We start from the raw sequence: 16,669 nt of genomic DNA on the forward strand, positions 1-16,669 counted from the left end.
ACACACACACACACACACACACACACACACACACACACACACACACACGTCCAGGAACGTAGCAAATATACATGATATCACCAAGGACGTCTTCAGTCTGTAAAGAAACCAGAAGTACCCACATTTCCAGATTGCATTGTTGCCCTCTGTATTTACACATGTTATTTTTCTCAGCCATTTGAGAGTAGGTTATATTCATTTATCCCTTGACTACTTTCGTGTATCATAAGAACGAGGGCATTCTGACATTTCTGTCTTCGTCCATTTGGGCCGCTATAACAAAAATCCCATAGACTTAGGTGGCTTATAAACAACAAAAATGAATTTCTCACAGTTCAGGAGCCTGGGCAGTCTAAGCTCAAGGCCCTGGCAGATTCATTGTCTGGTGACAGCTTGATTCCTGGTTCATGGACATCCGTCTTCTGGGTTCTTACATGGTGGAAGGACCAGGGGCCCTCCGGGGACTCTTACAAGGGCACTGATGTCATTCTGCCTTCATCTAACTGCTTTCCAGAAGGCCCCACCTCGAAATACCACTACATTGGGTGTCAGGTTAACATGTGAATTTGGGGAGGGGCACCCACATTCAGTGTCTAGGAATAACCTCAAGTATAGTTATGACACTCAGAAATCTAACACGGATCGAATACTTTTATTAATCCATGATCCCTATTCCAGTTTTGTCAGTTCTCTCAGTAATGTCCTTAAGAGCATCCTTCCATGAGACAGTCCAGAATCACAGATATGTGTAGTTGTCTTGTTTCTTTAGCTTCCTTTCATGCGGCCCCATTCCTCAGTTTTTGTCTTGATGACGTTGACATCTTCGATGAACAAGGCTGGTCATTTTATGGAACGCACCTTAGTTTGGGTGTGCCGATGTCTACTCATGATTAGCGTCAGTCCCTCCAGAATACTATTTGAGTGATGCCATGAATTTCTCAGGGTGTCCCATCCAGAGGCACACCATGTCCATCTGCCCCTCATCAGTCCCTTTAACATGTCCCCATCATTCTGTGGGCTGGCAGCTTCATTACTTTCTGGCCTAACAAGGTGGACCAGTTTTGTCTTGTCCTTTCCCTTCCCCAGCCCTGGAATCAGCCACTTCTCTAAGGACCCCCAGTTCGTTCTAGTAGACCAGGGTCTGGATGTCATTGTGTGTCTTTGCTATCCACTTACTGTCCATCTATCTCGTTTTTTTTTAAGTTGGCATTACCCTGTAAGTATGCATTTCACAAAATCATAAGCATTTTTTCATGTCATAAATGTCTGAAAACATGATTTTAGATGGATGCATAGTGTTCAGTCATATGAGTGGACCATTATTTACCGAACCATCCACCTTCGTAAATAATGCAGCGGTGAGCATCATCAGCATGTACATCTGACCACACCTCTGAACATCTCTGGTTGCTTCCTTAGACTAAATACTTAGAGGGGAAATTTTGCCAGGACAGCAGTGTGAGCATTATGTATAAGTGGGGAAATGGTTTAGGCCCTTTGAGTTATAAGCGGTTAGAGAAGCAACAGTTTTAGTTAAGGAATAGTGCCGAAGCTTGATCTGGTCTGTGAATGGCAGTACCTCAAGGGGTGGAGGGAGGGGTGGAGAGGGTGGGTGCTCCATGCAGGGGGTGTCCTGGTGAGCAGAGCAGCATGGGGCCTGGTATGCACAGGGGGCTTTCAGGGAACTATTGCAGGGTCGTTATTGGGAAGAGAAAGCAGCAGACTGTGGCTGTAGGGTCTGGCGTCCTAATGAGCAAGGCGGCGGGGGGGGGGGCAGTGTGGAGGCTTCTGCTTCCTTCACCGTGCAGAGGATGGTGCGGGGAGAGCTGTGGGGCTCTAGGGAGGACTTGGGGCAAAGCCCGGAGTGTAGCGAGGCATGAACCCCCAGTGTGTGCAGCTTCCCCTTTGTCCTCTAGCTTGGCACCTTCTTACCTCCTTGAGCTTGGCTTTTTCCCTAGGGCAGAGGGCCCAGTAGCAGTGTTGCTCATTGCTCCATTTCCCTTCATTGTGGGCTAATGCCTGTGGCCTGCTTTGCACAAAGCCCTCCTTTTCTGGGGACCCTGGCAAGGCCAGGGCAAGCAGGCCCCTGTACTGAGCCTCACAGCCGCTCCAGGGCTATGGGTAAAGGAGGGCTTGAGGGCTGTGAGCTGGGTGCCGTGATGCTTGAGCTGGACCTTGGAGGCGGGCCCTCCCTATACTTGAGAGGTCCAAAGCAAGGCAAGGGAGGCTGTGGTGCACAAGGAAGGCTGGGAGAGGGCTGGGCCCAGGCCTCTCCTTCAGCCTGTGTGCTCACTGGTGCTGGGGCACTGTGGAAGGCTGGAGGGGGTCTCGGGGAATTGGGGGAAGAAGGAGGAAAATGGGAGGCAGCCTGAAGAGGACCCGGGACAGTCACCGAGTATCTTAATGGTCTTTATGAGTTGACTTTAAGAAGACTTCAGACCTTGGAAAGCTGCCCTCAGGTGACTGAGAAGCGAGGCCTCACCGGCATTCATCACGTGGGGAGTCCTGGGGGTGGTGGGACCCCAGTGAGAAGGGTAAGCTGTGGGGTGTGGTCCACGGGGGCTGGAGGATGGTCTACAGCAGCTGATCTGCTCTCCTCTCCCACTCACTTCTCCAGACATCCTTCTACGGTCGATTCAGGCACTTCTTGGATATTATCGATCCTCGTACACTCTTTGTCACTGAGGTAAGTTGTGGGTGTCACTCTCAGTGGAGGCCCCTTGTCACTTTAGAAGATTCATGGGTCGTCTGTGCACATGCTGTATACACATTATCTCATTCCATTTGCATCTTACAGCATCCCTTCAAAGTGGATATATAGCATCATTATGACTTCATACTCTAATGAAGTTATTACCCAGGACCTGAATGACACACTCATGACAAAAGTTCAAGTGGTACGGTGTGTTTAAGTGGAATAAAAAAAGTATCCTTTATATACTCCCCCTACCCAATTCCCTCCTCTCATAGGTAATATTAGATTTCCTAAGGTAGAGTTTACCTTTGGTACGTGTGCTGTTCCGAGTTCTGACAAACATATGCGGTCATGTAGCTACCAGCACCACAAGGCTGTAGGACACTTCCATCCATCACCCTACAGTGTTCGCTCAGGCTCAGTTAGACAGTTCCTTCCCTGCTCCTGCCAGCCGCTGGCCACCACTCATCCGTTCTCTGCCCCTCCTGTTCTCCTGGTTGAAATGTCATAGAAATGGAATCCTACAGTACGTGGTCTTGTGCATCTGGCTTCTTTTCCTTAGCATTATGCTTTTGAGATTCATCCATGTTGCTGCATGTATCGGGAGTTGGTGACTTCTCTCTGCTGAGTCGTATTCCGTTGAAAGGATGTTCCAGAATTTGTTTTTCCCTCTACTTGTCGATGAACACCTGGACTGTTTCCAGTTTGGGGTTATGATAAATAAAACGCTATGAGCATTCTTTGTGTGGACGTATGTTTTCATTTCTCTTGAGTAAATAACTAGGAATGGATCACTAGCTCATATGGTAACTGTGGTAAAGTGTGTTTAACTTCATTGGAAGCTGCCAAACCATTGTTCAGAGTGGCTCTCCATTTAACATTCCCATCTGCAGTGTTCTAGTTGCTCCACATCCTCACCAACATGTGGTATCATCACATTTAACTTTATTGCCAAACTTATTTCAGCCATCCTAAGAAGTATGTCTTGATAGCCTTTGTATGTGTAGAGCAATGCATGCACGTATAAAATCGCAGATCTTTATTAAGCACCTTCTGTGAGCAAGGCAGTGTCGTAAGCATTTTACATGCATTAGCTCATCAGATTAACTCAAAGCAACCCTACGAGGTAGAGATTATTCTAAGCTCCGTCTTACAGACGAGGAAACAGACAGAACGTAAGTCTCACGCACATGGTGCTGGCCAGGGGTGGAGTCAGTGTGTGACGCAGGTAAGCTTGTCTCCAGAACCCTTGTTCTTAGCCAGTTTGCATCCTGTTCAGGTAACAATCCCAAGATTACTCAGCGGGCAAAGGGCCTGAGCTCCTGTGCTGGGCCCCCACCTATCCCAAGGAAAGTCATTGAGCCATGATGGAAAGAAGCACAAGGCCTTCTGGGCGCCTGGGCCGAGAACAATCCCCACTGGGCATGGGAGAGCAGCCCAGTGATGGGAAATGTTGGAATTACCCTGATATGTGGCTTCCTACCGCATCTCAGCGAGGACAAAGGGCACAGGTATTGTACTGGCCGACTTCACCTGTCCCTCTGGGTCTACCACCTCTTAAGGGCAAGGCTGCTGTGCTCTGGGCTCTGGATTCTCCTGAGGAGTAATCAATGTGACTACATAAAAATTTGGAAAAGCACCACGCTAGAGAAACTACTTACCTAGCCTAGGTTATGTATCTTTTTAAAGAAAGCTCCAGAATGGTGCAAAACTAGATAAAATTGTAACATCAATCCCAACAGAAATTCCACCTGCTTGATGGAGAAGACCACAGAAGCCAGTGCTTAACTCAGAGGATAGGTGCAGATGGTGGTTTTGAGGCATGTTGGGAAATGATGGAGGGGGACAGAAGGTCGGGAGGTACTTCAGTGCTCCCCAGATTACCACGAGCAGGCAGGGGCTTTGAGGATGGATGGGCAGCTACAGGGCAGTGCGCCAGTGGTCCCAGGGGGCCTCCCTCGTCCACCCTCTTCTCATTCCCAGACCCTTTCATTTCCTATTCTCCTTGTACCACATCTCTCTTGCATTTTGAATGGCCCCAATATTCTTGTACATCACTAAACCATTTTGACCTGTGTCTCCTACCGGCAATTGACACGTCAAAGCACCTGAACGATACACTGGCTAGAAAAATCACCAGTACAACAGCAATTTTGGAATATTTTTCAAATTTCTCATGTCCCCTCCCCTCATCAGTGATTTGGATAGGCTTCCTGGAAAGACCCATACCTTCCCCCCCCCCGCCGCCCCGCACCCTGGTTGGGGATTGTTTCCAGCACTACATGCTGGCCTTTTGGAAAGTTTTTGCCCATAGAAGATCATCATCTGGGCCCTAAAAACTCAGGAAGGGCCATGACTCACTGGTTCTAGTCCAGGCAGGTTGCTTAGCAAGGCCATCGGCGGGGAAGCAAGGAGAAATTAGAAGTGGAGAAGAGAGTCTGTTACCTGAGGCTCTCCCCAATGAACTGTGGCACTGCCAGGAGTGCCGGGCTCCCCTTCTGCTGGGCTCAGTCCACAGACTGAGACTGCAGACTCATGTCTATAGAGCACTGTGTCTCTCTCAGGGTCCTTGGCTGGTATTCTGGGAGGGAGTGTGGGGTGGTGGACATCCCACTGGAAGAGATCTGGACAGCCCATTTTGCCTGTGTGAGGGATAGGTTTGTGGAGACATGAGGAGGTGGGTCTGGAAGCTGGAGGTTCTTGAGGTCGAAAGATGCTGGGCAGCTTGAGCCATCTGGTGGGGACCTGGTTCTGAGAGGCATTCACTGAGTCGATGGATAGGCTCATCTTGAGAGAGTTTTGTAGCAATTTGTTTGTCATTTATAACTGACCAAGCTTTAAAAAGATTCCAACCCTTGTATGTGTAAAGAGGTGGAGGAAATTTCATTCACTGTAATTTCTCTTAGGAGGAAGGCTGTCTTTGTCATAAGAATGTCTTGAGCAAGGCTTCAGGGGAGGAGGTTGGTCTGCTTGAGAGAGGGGGAAGAATGGTGCTTTTTGATCCTGCCGAGAGGAGAGAAAAGGAAGAGGGAGTAACAGTGGGAAGGAGAGCAAGCATCTGGGAAGAGCTGAGAGGCCAGTGGCTGGGGCTTTCTTGAGACTGGTCATGCCTACTGAGTTGTGAAAGTTGACGTGTTGTACTGTTGTCCCCTTCGCCATCATTCCTGGCAAGTTGCCAGTAAAGTCCGCCTGGTTCTTAAAATCTCTGCAAGAGTAGACTATTTGGGGGGCGGATCTTGAGGGGCTGTGAGTCTCCTGTCACGGTGCAGTGTGTGCAGGATCAGACCTGAGGAAGCAAACCACCAGGAGTTGGCAGAAGTCCCAGCTTTGGCTTTGCACCTAGGTCATGGAATTAGATCTAGATCTCTAAGGGCAAAGTTGTACCAGCTGACATCGAAGTTACTTTTAATTATGGACTGAAGATGAAAGGAATTTGCTCTTCTAAATTCAATAATTATTTAAGGAAATGAATGGTTGACAGGTTATCAGCCTGAAGGGCAGAGAAAACTAGCTGAAATATTAGTGTTAATAACAGAGACTCCATATGAGTATTGGTGTCATAATCTGAAACTGTTTGGGGTGTATTATAGGATAGAATAGATAAGGAATTATATTGAAGCTGGGAACCAGGGTTCTCACCATGGAGGTAGGTGGATACAGATCTGGAGTAGGGGAAAGGACAAAGAACTACGTGATATTGTATTGAATTGGAGGTATGGATATGAGCTCGTCACACACACATATACACACACACACACGCGCGCGCGCGCATTTATGTTTATATTTCCCAGTTTCCTGACTCTGTTCATTGAAAGGACCTAGAAGCAATGAACCTGGTGACAGTGAACACACTTAGCACTCAGATCTTGGTTTCTATATACCACAACCTGCTAATAGAAACTGGAACTTCTTGGAGAGGTGGCCAAATCCACATCTGGGACAAGGCGAGCTGCTACAGAAAGTAGGAGGGTGTTCAAAGAGTGATGGAGACACAGTAACTGGCTTGAAGGGAAACCCAGCAGTCATATTTGGGAGAGTTTGAGCATTAAGAAGAGTACAGGCAATGGTTGTAACACACTAAATAATCATAATAATAATAATAATACATCTGCGAGTCAATAATAGCGGTAACATGAAGGAGGAGGAGAAATCCATGAATCCATAGTAATACTAAAAGTGTGGGAGAGGGAAGCTCATCTTCACCAAAGAATGTCAGCTGATAAATGTAGAAGAAAATAACCATGGTGTAACCCTCAATGAACTAACTGCCTCTGGCAGGATCATAGTGGATGCTGCTTGCATAGAGTAACAAGTTGTAGGGAAATAGGAGATGCATCTGCTCTCAAATAAGCCTCACCCTAAAGATTAGTTAGCAAAGGGGAAAAGTTCCCTTTAGAGTGAAGAGCTTGGAGGAACCCACTTTAACCAGGTGGCCAAACTTAGCATCACTAGCCATAAAAAAAAACAACCTGACTTTGTGTGCCTTCTGATGTGATATGATTCTAGTAGTAATCCCTAAATACTGGAATATATGAAAGCCTAAAGAAGAAAATAAAAGCAACCCATAGGGGCGCCTGGGTAGCACAGTCATTAAGCGTCTGCCTTCAGCTCAGGTCATGATTCAGGGTCCTGGGATTGAGCCCCGCATCGGGCTCTCTGCTTAGCGGGAAGCCTGCTTCTCCCTCTCCTGCTCCCCTGCTTGTGTTCCCTCTCTTGCTGTCTTGCTCTCTCTGTCAAATAAATAAATAAAATCTTAAAAAAAAAAAAAAAGCAACCCATAATCCCACCTGCCAGAAATAGTCACCATTGACATTTTGGTGTATGGATATATCCAAAATTGGGATGATTTATATAATATGTATAATATATATATACCTATCTCTTTATATAGAATATGTACAGAGAGAATCATATGATATATGTTTACATTTACATAACATGTATACATGATATATACTTTTTTCCATGTAGCATATTATGAGCATTTTTCCTTGTTATTAAATGTTATCTCAAGATATATTTAATAACTACATAGTAATCCATCATATGATTATTCTATAATGTACCAAATAATTTTCTCTATTGTGACCCACTTGGGTGGTTTACATCTTTTGCCATTATAGATAGTATGTTAAATCTCCCCATATTTCTCTTTATTTTCTTTGGATAAATTCCTAGAAGTGGAATTTCTGAATGAAAGACATTTTAAGGCATTTGATATATATTGCCAAATTGCCCTGTAGATTATACCAACCTGTATCAAGATTATATCAGTTTATAGTCTCAGTAATAGTGAGTGAGGATGTCCTATTTATTTTTATTTTTTAATTTTTCATTGACTAAACTTTTTTTTAAGTAGGCTTCATGCTGGGCATGGAGCTCAACATGGGGCTTGAACTCACGATCCTGAGATCAAGACCTGAGCCAAGATCAAGAGTCAGATGCTTAACCAACTGAGCCATCCAGGTGCCCCTCAACTAAATACTTTTTAATTATAATGTTTCTCTACACTTTTAAAAAATTTCAGTATAATCAATATACGTCTTAGTTTCAGGTATACAATATAGCAATTCAGCAATTCTCTACATTACTCAGTGCTCATCATGATAAATATACTCTTAATCCCTTTGAGAATGTCCATTTAAATGCCTTCTAGACAGCATCTGATATTCTAATTTTAAAATCTTTAATGGAATTTTTAACATAAAATACTCAAATGTCAGTACCTTTATACACTTCAAGTTCTTGTCTATCTGCATGCATTATTGGCGTACTTTTACACTGAACACTTTTTATTTGCTTTTTTCATTCATTTCCAAGTCTTTATAATTTTTTTTAACTTGATAACATATAATGTATTATTTGTTTCAGGGATACAGGTCTGTGATTCAATAGTCTTACACAATTCACAGCACTGACCATAGCACATACCCTCCCCAATGTCCATCACCCAGCCACCCCATCCAGGTCTTTATAATTTTTAATTTATTTTTTAAAAAGATTTATTTATTTATTTTAGAGAGAGAGAGAGAGAGAGAGAGCATGAGCAGGAGGGGCAGAGAGAGAGGGAGAGAGAGTCCCCAAGCAGACTACCCACTGAGCGAGGAGCCCGATGTGGAGCTCTATCCCAGGAGCCTGCGATCATGACCTGAGCTGAAACCAAGAGTCAGATGCTTAACCGAATGTGCCACCCAGGCGCCCCCTTTATACTTTTTTAAAGTCAAGTTTTATTTTATTTTATTTTTTTAAAGATTTTATCATTTATTTATTTGAGAGAGAGAATGAGAGAGAGAGAGAGAGAGAGCATGAGAGGGGGGAGGGTCAGACGGAGAAGCAGACGCCCTGCTGAGCAGGGAGCCCGATGTGGGACTCGATCCCGGGACTCCAGGATCATGACCTGAGCCGAAGGCAGTCACTTAACCAATTGAGCCACCCACGCGCCCTAAAGTCAAGTTTTAAAGTCTAAAAGTTAGATGCTTAGATCTAACACATAGGTGGTTTCCTATCTTTTGCTTTTCTAAGAAACATAGTGTTGGACCTATCACTTTTCACTTCTGCTACATTTATTTTCTAGAATAAATTCTCAAGAGTAGGCTATCCAGGCTGGAGGGCTGAATGTTTCTAAAGTTCTTGGGCTAGCTGGACAGATTTATTTTCTAAAGGGTTGGACTTCCTGTCATGCTGCCCGAGTTCTGTTTGCCTCGCGTGGGCCCCCTGAAGGTGACCAGAGGTCAGCCACAGGGAAGGCCCCTCCCCATGTGTCCCTGGTTTCCTCTTCCCTTGGGGCCTCCGGTGGCCTGGGGCTTCAGGGAGCCAAGGACCAATCTCAGCACAGACGTTTAATCCTGGGGGTCCCAGGACTGCTGAGAGGGAACAAGAAGGGGGCTTAAGAAGGCTGAGGGAAGACAAGAGAAGGGCTTGGGACTCTGCATATATATCGTTATCTTCTAGCCCCAAGTCCCAACGTTTGGGGCCACAGTAAAAATGGCTCAAGCAGGCATTGTGGGCAAGGTGAGAGTGCACGGCTGTGCCTTGGGCAGGTACAAAACTGACCCAGGTGAGAACAATCAGATACTGAGCAATCAAGGCATGATGTGACCTAGGCGGCTGCCCTCCCCTCCCCCTGCCTCCCATCAGCCATCCCTGCTTCGTTCTCTCACGAACACTCCATTGCCAATTCATTCTCCCTGCCTCTGGTGCTGCTTTTCTTTCTCTCTCTTTTTTAAGTTCTGCAAGCTTTGGGACTCCCAAATTCTCCACTTTGCCTAAAGTTTGAATGCTCCAGTTTCTGTGTCAGGTAAGTCCTGGCTTTGAATGAGGGTAAAGAAGACCCTTCCTTTTCTTACCCGAGGTGCCCTGTACCGTAGGCATCAGCTTTGGGGGATGTAGGCATTGCTTTGAAATCACTGGGAGACCACCCTTTCAGTTACTGTTATGAGGACAGGACGGTCTTCCATGCTGATGTTTTGTGGAAATGGCCCAGAACTGGGATTGAGGGGATTTCTGGGTTGCCTCCCACCCACTTTGGGACCCTGGGCATGGAAATGCCCTTCCTTTTCTGGCCGCAGTTAGTTCAGAGAGGGCGTGGCCTAGATGGTTCTATGATAGATACCCGCAAAGGGGTGTTCTTATCCACATCCTGTGTGAATAGGGCAGTCTCTTGTAATTCTGGGATTGTCAGACGAGCATCACCATCGAGGGACTTTTTGATGACTCTTTCTCCAGATTTCCTTTTTGTGTCCTTCCCTTTCTGGGTCCCTCTGTCCCTGTTCCTGTCCAGCATGGTCTCCCGCCCTCTCTGGCCACCACCCTAACACTCCATGTCTGCCCCTTTGCTTCCTTCTCCTACCCCTCAGGGCTTTGGGGCAGGACCCTTGAGGCCAGGCTTCTCCTCTGTTCAAATTCTCTGCCCTGGAGCAGACCTCCCAGGTGCCAGTGTTTCCAGAAGGACTTTCTAGAGACCATGCCCCCATCAAATACAGGAGATAACCTCAAGGTGACACTTTCTGGCAGGTGAGCTAGAGACAGGCAAGCCAATGAGGGAGTCTGGGAAGCAACATGGGCCGACTCTCCTCCTGGCCCAAGGCTCTAAGGGGAGCCTTTCATCCGCTCCTTGCTGCCTTTGCATTCAGGGCCTGGCTGCCTGTTTGTTCCTAGTTGAAAAGACTTCCTGCAAAGTTCACCGCCATGGACCTCCAGCTGTCTGGACCTCTCCAGTGCCGAGGGCTCTTCCATCAAGCCTCACAATGCACAGGATTGAGAGAAGGGTTTAAAGCAGGGAAACCCTCCTCCCATCCCTCAGGGCTCCCCGGTAATGACCCCGTTCTCTGATGTGAAGAGCCCAGCCCCCAGAGCAGTCAGGCCTTAGGGACCTCTTAAAGCGAGTGTCCTGGGGCTTTGGCTGTCCCACAGAGGGGCCTGGAGCCCCAGCCGCTCAGCCTCTGACAGAGGGGCCTGGCTGAGGCTTAGTAAGGCCCAGCAATAGAAAAGCATGTTCTAGCTTCCTCCAGTCCTAATTTCTCAGACTTGTCTTCAGGAACTTTGGATTTAGTTCTCCCTCAACCCATGCCAAGATCGGGCTCTTTGGAACTTATTCTTGTGGCAGGAGGCCTCCCTTTGATGACTGTGTCAAATGAGATGGAGCCTGGCCAGGTTGTTATAGGAACTCGGGAGAATCCCTGGAGTGGGAAAATAATGAGAACACGGGGCCATTCACCATTCAGCGCTGGAAAGTAGAGCATTCATTGTCCCATGGCAGAGGCTGTGGCGTGGGAGGAAGCAGGCTTGGGGTGGGGAGCTTGCCGCATCACTGCGAGGCCTTAGGGGGGGGGGGGGGGGGGGGGGGGGGGGGCACTCAGCAAGGGTCTGACTAAACTCTGGGTACAAAAACTAAACTTCTCATGTTGTGGCCATGTGACCTTAAAGAAGTTAAAACAATCAACACGATCCCATTTTGTTGAAAAACAAATGCATTAAATCCAGGAGGAAAATCATCCTCACTCTGTTTAAACCATTCTCACTTCTGCGTGGTTATCTCAGTAGTGTGTTGCTGAGGGATTTAAAACAATCTTTTGTGCTTAACTATTGTTTTCTGACATTCTCTCTAAACAGCATGGGTTAGTTGCCCCACCCCCACCCCACCCCTGCCAAAAAAAATCCCACCAAGCTATCTCCACTTTGGAAACAGATTCTGGGAAGAGACTCTGGAATTTTGGAATTGATATACACACCTTTGAAGGGGGAGGGGCAGTACTCTCCTGCAGTCAGGCTGCTCGTTAAGTAAGAAGTTTCCCTGCTCCCTGATGCGCTGGATTAGACCAGTGTCCACAGGTACTTCACCTGCTGGCCTGATGGGTCACGTGGTCTGACTGGCTTGTCTGGGCCCACAGGGAGTCCGGCTGTTCCTTCCCATCCTACCGGACTGCCCCATCCGCGGGCTCAGCAAACACCCTGTCTGCCCCCTGGAAGCCCTCCCTGGTGTTGCATGCTGCCTTCAGACCAGGGGGCTTCTGTTGAGGTCTCTGCATTTCCATCCTCAGCTAGCCTTGTCCTTCTATCAAAAGGGGGAAAAAAAAAAAGAGGGGGGAACAGGGCAGCTTCACTGGGTTTCTTTACCCACAGCGGACAACACTGATGTCTGGGTCCCTCGCCTAACCTTGACATAGGCTGCCTTCTATGGCTGTTGTCTGTTTCTTGTTAATTTTTTGAGGTATAGCATACATACGATAAAATGCACAAATCCCAAGTTTATGGCTTAATACATTTTGACTTATGTTATACCCATGTAACCACCACTCAGATGAAGACATTGGACATTTCCATTACCTCAAAGGGTTCCCTCATGCCCTTTCCAAGTCAGCACTCTGCTCCACCCCCCCACAAAGTAACACTATCATGACCTCCACCATGTTAGTTAGATTAGCTTTGCCTGTTTTTGAACTTTATACATACTCTTTGGCATCTGACTTCATTATGTATATCAGCCTTTCATTGCTATGTAACAGATCACCCCGAAATATAGAGGCTTCAAACACTATTCAGTTCTTTTGCTCACTGGTTTTCAGTTTGGGCAGGGCTCATAGGGGATGGTTCATTGCTGTTTCATGCGGTGTCTGCTAGGGTGGTTTGATGGGGGGCAGGGAAAGTCCATTTCAAGATAGCTCACTTGCATGGCGGGCGAGTTGGTACGGACTGTCAGCTGATAGCGCAACTGTAGCCATGGGCCAGCGCCTCGGTTCCTGTCCAGGTGGGTCTCTCCATATGCTGCTTGGGCTTCCTTACAGTATGATGGCTGAGTTCCAAAAGAGTGACCATCCCAAGAGAACAAGGTGGAAATGCAAGGCATTTTTGTGACATAGCCTCAGAGGTCACATAGCCTCACTTCAGCCGTACTCTATTTGTTGAGACAGTCATGAAGGCCTGCCCAGGATCAGCGGGAGGACACATGGACTCTACCTCTTGAGGGGGATGTAGGAATGTTCTAGAAGAGAATGGGGCATGGCAGATATTGGAGTGTCCATCTTTGGAAAATACATTTTGCCACATTATGTCTGTGAGATTCATCCATGTTATAATGTGTCTTTGTAGTTTGTTTTTTAAGTTGTTGTGTAATATTTCATTGTGTACATATACTACGATTTACCTATCCAGTCCACTACGGACATTTGGATTGTTTGCACTTTGCAGCTATTTGAATAGTGCTGCTATGAATATTCTTTTTTTTTTTTAAAGATTTTATTTATTTATTTGACAGAGAGAGAGAGAGCACAAGCAGGGGGAGCAGCAGAGGGAGAGGGAGAAGCAGGCTCCCTGCAGAACAGGGAGCCTGATGCGGGGCTTGATCCCAGGACCCTGGGTTCATGACCTGAGCCAAAGGCAGACGCCTAACTGACTGAGCCACCCAGGCCCCACTGAATGTGCTGCTATAAATATTCTTATATAAATATTTTGGTGGACAAAGGCTGCCTTCTGTCACTGTTGCTGTCTCTTTAGCTTTTAAGATTTTACACATGATACAATTCTATCTTCTTCTTTTCCCTCTCTCTCCCCATCAGTTACTGTAACCATATGCACTTTAGTATGTAAATCTCTGCTAGTGTTTTTAAAATGTTGAAAAAAAATTATATGAGTATTACAGAAATATGTTATCTTTATAAAAACTTTCAATATTGCAATTAAGATTAAATTTCCTCCTGACACCCCTTGCCAAATCTGGACCCTTTCCTCCTACCCCAAGGTAACTCCTGTCACTAATTTGGTGCATCTCCTTCTAGAGGTTTCTTGATGCATTTATACACATAAATATTCTCATAGAAAATATTGTTTTCTATGTGTGTGTGGGCTTTGTTTGGTATAATGAATGGCATCATACGGCTCTGCAATTTATTTTCTCACTCAAAAAAATATGTTGGAGATGGAATCACATGCAGATCTATTTCACTTTTTAAACTGCCCAATAATATTCCACAGTATTATCAGACCACTGTCATTTAACCATTTTCCTATAGAAGGACACTTAAATTGTATCCTTTATTGTTTGCAAGGGAAAGAGTTGCAGGAGCCCTGGATCTGTGCCCCTCGATGTCTTTTTTCTTTCCTCTGCAGAGACGTCTCAGAGAGGCTGTGCAGCTGCTGGAGGACTACAAGCATGGGACCCTGCGCCCAGGTGTCACCAATGAACAGGTAATTCTGCTGGAAGTGGGGGGGAGGGGGCAGGAAGGCAGCAAAGTCACATCCCCTTCCCTGCAGCCAGAACCACTCTCTTTCCTTCATTATCCACTTCCATGCTATTACATAGCCATGTGGACTTCTGGCTTTTTGGAGGAGACATTCAGTTCTCTCCCATACCGTGGGTCTCGTGGAAAGCATGGAGGCTGATAAGGCAAGTGAGACCCAAAGGCAGTAGTTTCCTGGAGCTGATGTGTATATCTCTTCCCACTTCCACATTCAGTGACATCACAGTGGTAGCTTGAAATCAGCCATGTGGGAATATTTCTACCATGGAAATTAGCAAATGCATCAAATCAGGACTTTCTTCCCAAAAGAACTGATTTTTAAACATTTACTAGTATACCACTACTCAAAAGTTCAGGTTGAGGATGGGAAAGACAGGGGAGGATTAGTGGGGATTAGGCTAGAACACTAATTTCATTTTTCTTTTTTTATATCAGTTAGGAACCTGAACTAGAGCTAAGTGAAATGTTAATGGTTGTGTTTGGTTATAGGGACTGAGGTTTAACATGCCAAAGTTTTTCTTTTTGTTTACAAATTTTATTTCAAAATCTTTTAAAAAATTAATTTCGTACTTTTTTTTTTTTCAGAATAATATGTGCTCAGGGGCACCTGGGTGGCTCAGTCGGTTAAGCATTTGCCTTTGGCTCAGGTCATGATCCCAGGGTCCTGGGATTGAGCCCTGAGTTGGGCTCCCTGTTCAACAGGGAACCCCCTGCTTGTGCTCTCTTGCTTGCTCTCTCTCTCAAATAATTCAATACATAAAATCTTTAAAAAAACCCACAAAAGTAATATGTGTGTATAGTTCAAAAAATCAAATAGTACTAAAATATCTGAAGGAAAAATAGTATGCTGCCCCATCCCTCCTCAATTCCCATTTTTCTCCAGAAACAAATACTTTTAGCCACTTCTTCAGATAGAAATCGATGTCAAACTAATATGCTTATCTATAGTCCTATTTTTCACCTAGTTATTTTGTATTCAGCTGGATTCAACTGTCTTGTTATTTACCCCCATTAAAAAACACACATCTCTTCCCCATCCTCCTCACTCTCCCAAAATAGTTATTATGGATTTGGGGGTTTATGGGTATTCACAAGTCACATTATTACAATGATATAAATAGCATTTACTAATTTTTGTTTTCTCTCTTGTTCAACTTTATGTTTTACCTGGAGTTAATGATTGCCTTAGTTTTTCACAATGGCATGGTTTTCTTTATACCGTCTCTACCTCTTACTACATCCTCTAGCAGCCTTTTGATATTTTCAGTGCCTCCTTTCAATCTGAAGACTCCTGTCCTTCAGTTCCCTTTCCCCTCTGAAATTTTCCTTTCTGGTATCCAGCTCCTCCAGCTCCAGGCCTTCCTGTTGGTGTACACTTTCATTTTGGTGGATGACCTCTTTTAGTAGCATCCTAAAAAAAGAGTAAATGGGAAGAAAATTGTGAGTCCTTTTATGTCTGAAAATTAATTCTGCACTCAGTGTTTTTCTTTTTAAGGCTTTTTTTTTGGGGGGGGGGAGAGAATGGGGAAGGGGTAGAGAGAGAATCTTAAACAGGTTCCATGCCCAGTACAGAGCCTGATGCGGGGCTTGATCCCACAATCCTGAGTTCATGACCTGAGCAGAAATAAAGAGGCAGACGCCAACCGACTGAGCCACCCAGGCACCACTGCACTCAGTCTTAATTGACAGTTGGCTGAGAAGAAAATTCTAGGTTGACAGATATTTTCTTTCAGAATTTTGAAGACATTGCTCTATTGTCTCTCACGTCAGTATAGCTTTTGGAAATCTGATACATTTCATTTCTGATTCTTTGCAAGTAACCCATTTTCCCTCTTTGGAAATCTTTAGTATGTTTTCTATTACATTTATTTCAGAAATTCCACAATGCCATCTCTTTTAAAATTCACTATTTTGGGTTCCTGGTGACCCCTTTTAATCTGAAGACCCCTACTGTCAGTTCTGGCAAATTTTCTTATACTGTTTCTTTGATAATTTCTTCTTATTCTGCAGTTCCTATTAGTCAAATATTCAACATTTTAGATTGATACTTAGATTGTCTTATATTTTTTTCTCTTCTCTTCCATCACTTTGTCATTCTGTGTGGCTTTAAAAGAAATTTCCCTGAGTTTATTTTCAGCATATTGACTAAAATTTTAACTTCAGCTAGTATAATTTTAATTTCTAAGAGCTCTTTGATTGTTTATTTTTAAAATTCTTCTTAATAGAATTCTTTTCCTGT

General features: G+C 45.2%; 1 protein-coding gene across 11 annotated transcripts in view; it reads left to right on the forward strand.

Moving 5' to 3' along the window:
* The window catches only part of SFXN5 (sideroflexin 5), a 115,686-nt gene that overhangs the window by 8,895 nt on the left and 90,122 nt on the right, over positions 1 to 16,669 (forward strand). For 9 of the 11 annotated variants that reach the window (XM_073897534.1, XM_025868406.2, XM_073897526.1 and 6 more), the window contains exons 2-3: positions 2,618 to 2,686; positions 14,300 to 14,377. In XM_073897534.1, the coding sequence (XP_073753635.1) occupies positions 2,618 to 2,686; positions 14,300 to 14,377 (147 nt within the window). The remainder of the gene's footprint in view (positions 1 to 2,617; positions 2,687 to 14,299; positions 14,378 to 16,669) is intronic. The other 2 variants (XM_073897528.1, XM_073897532.1) reach the window with 1 other exon arrangement.

Source organism: Callorhinus ursinus, unplaced genomic scaffold, assembly GCF_003265705.2.
Source record: "Callorhinus ursinus isolate GAN/ISIS: 27379988/994484 unplaced genomic scaffold, GSC_fseal_2.0 scaffold10, whole genome shotgun sequence".
Taxonomy (NCBI): domain Eukaryota; kingdom Metazoa; phylum Chordata; class Mammalia; order Carnivora; family Otariidae; genus Callorhinus; species Callorhinus ursinus.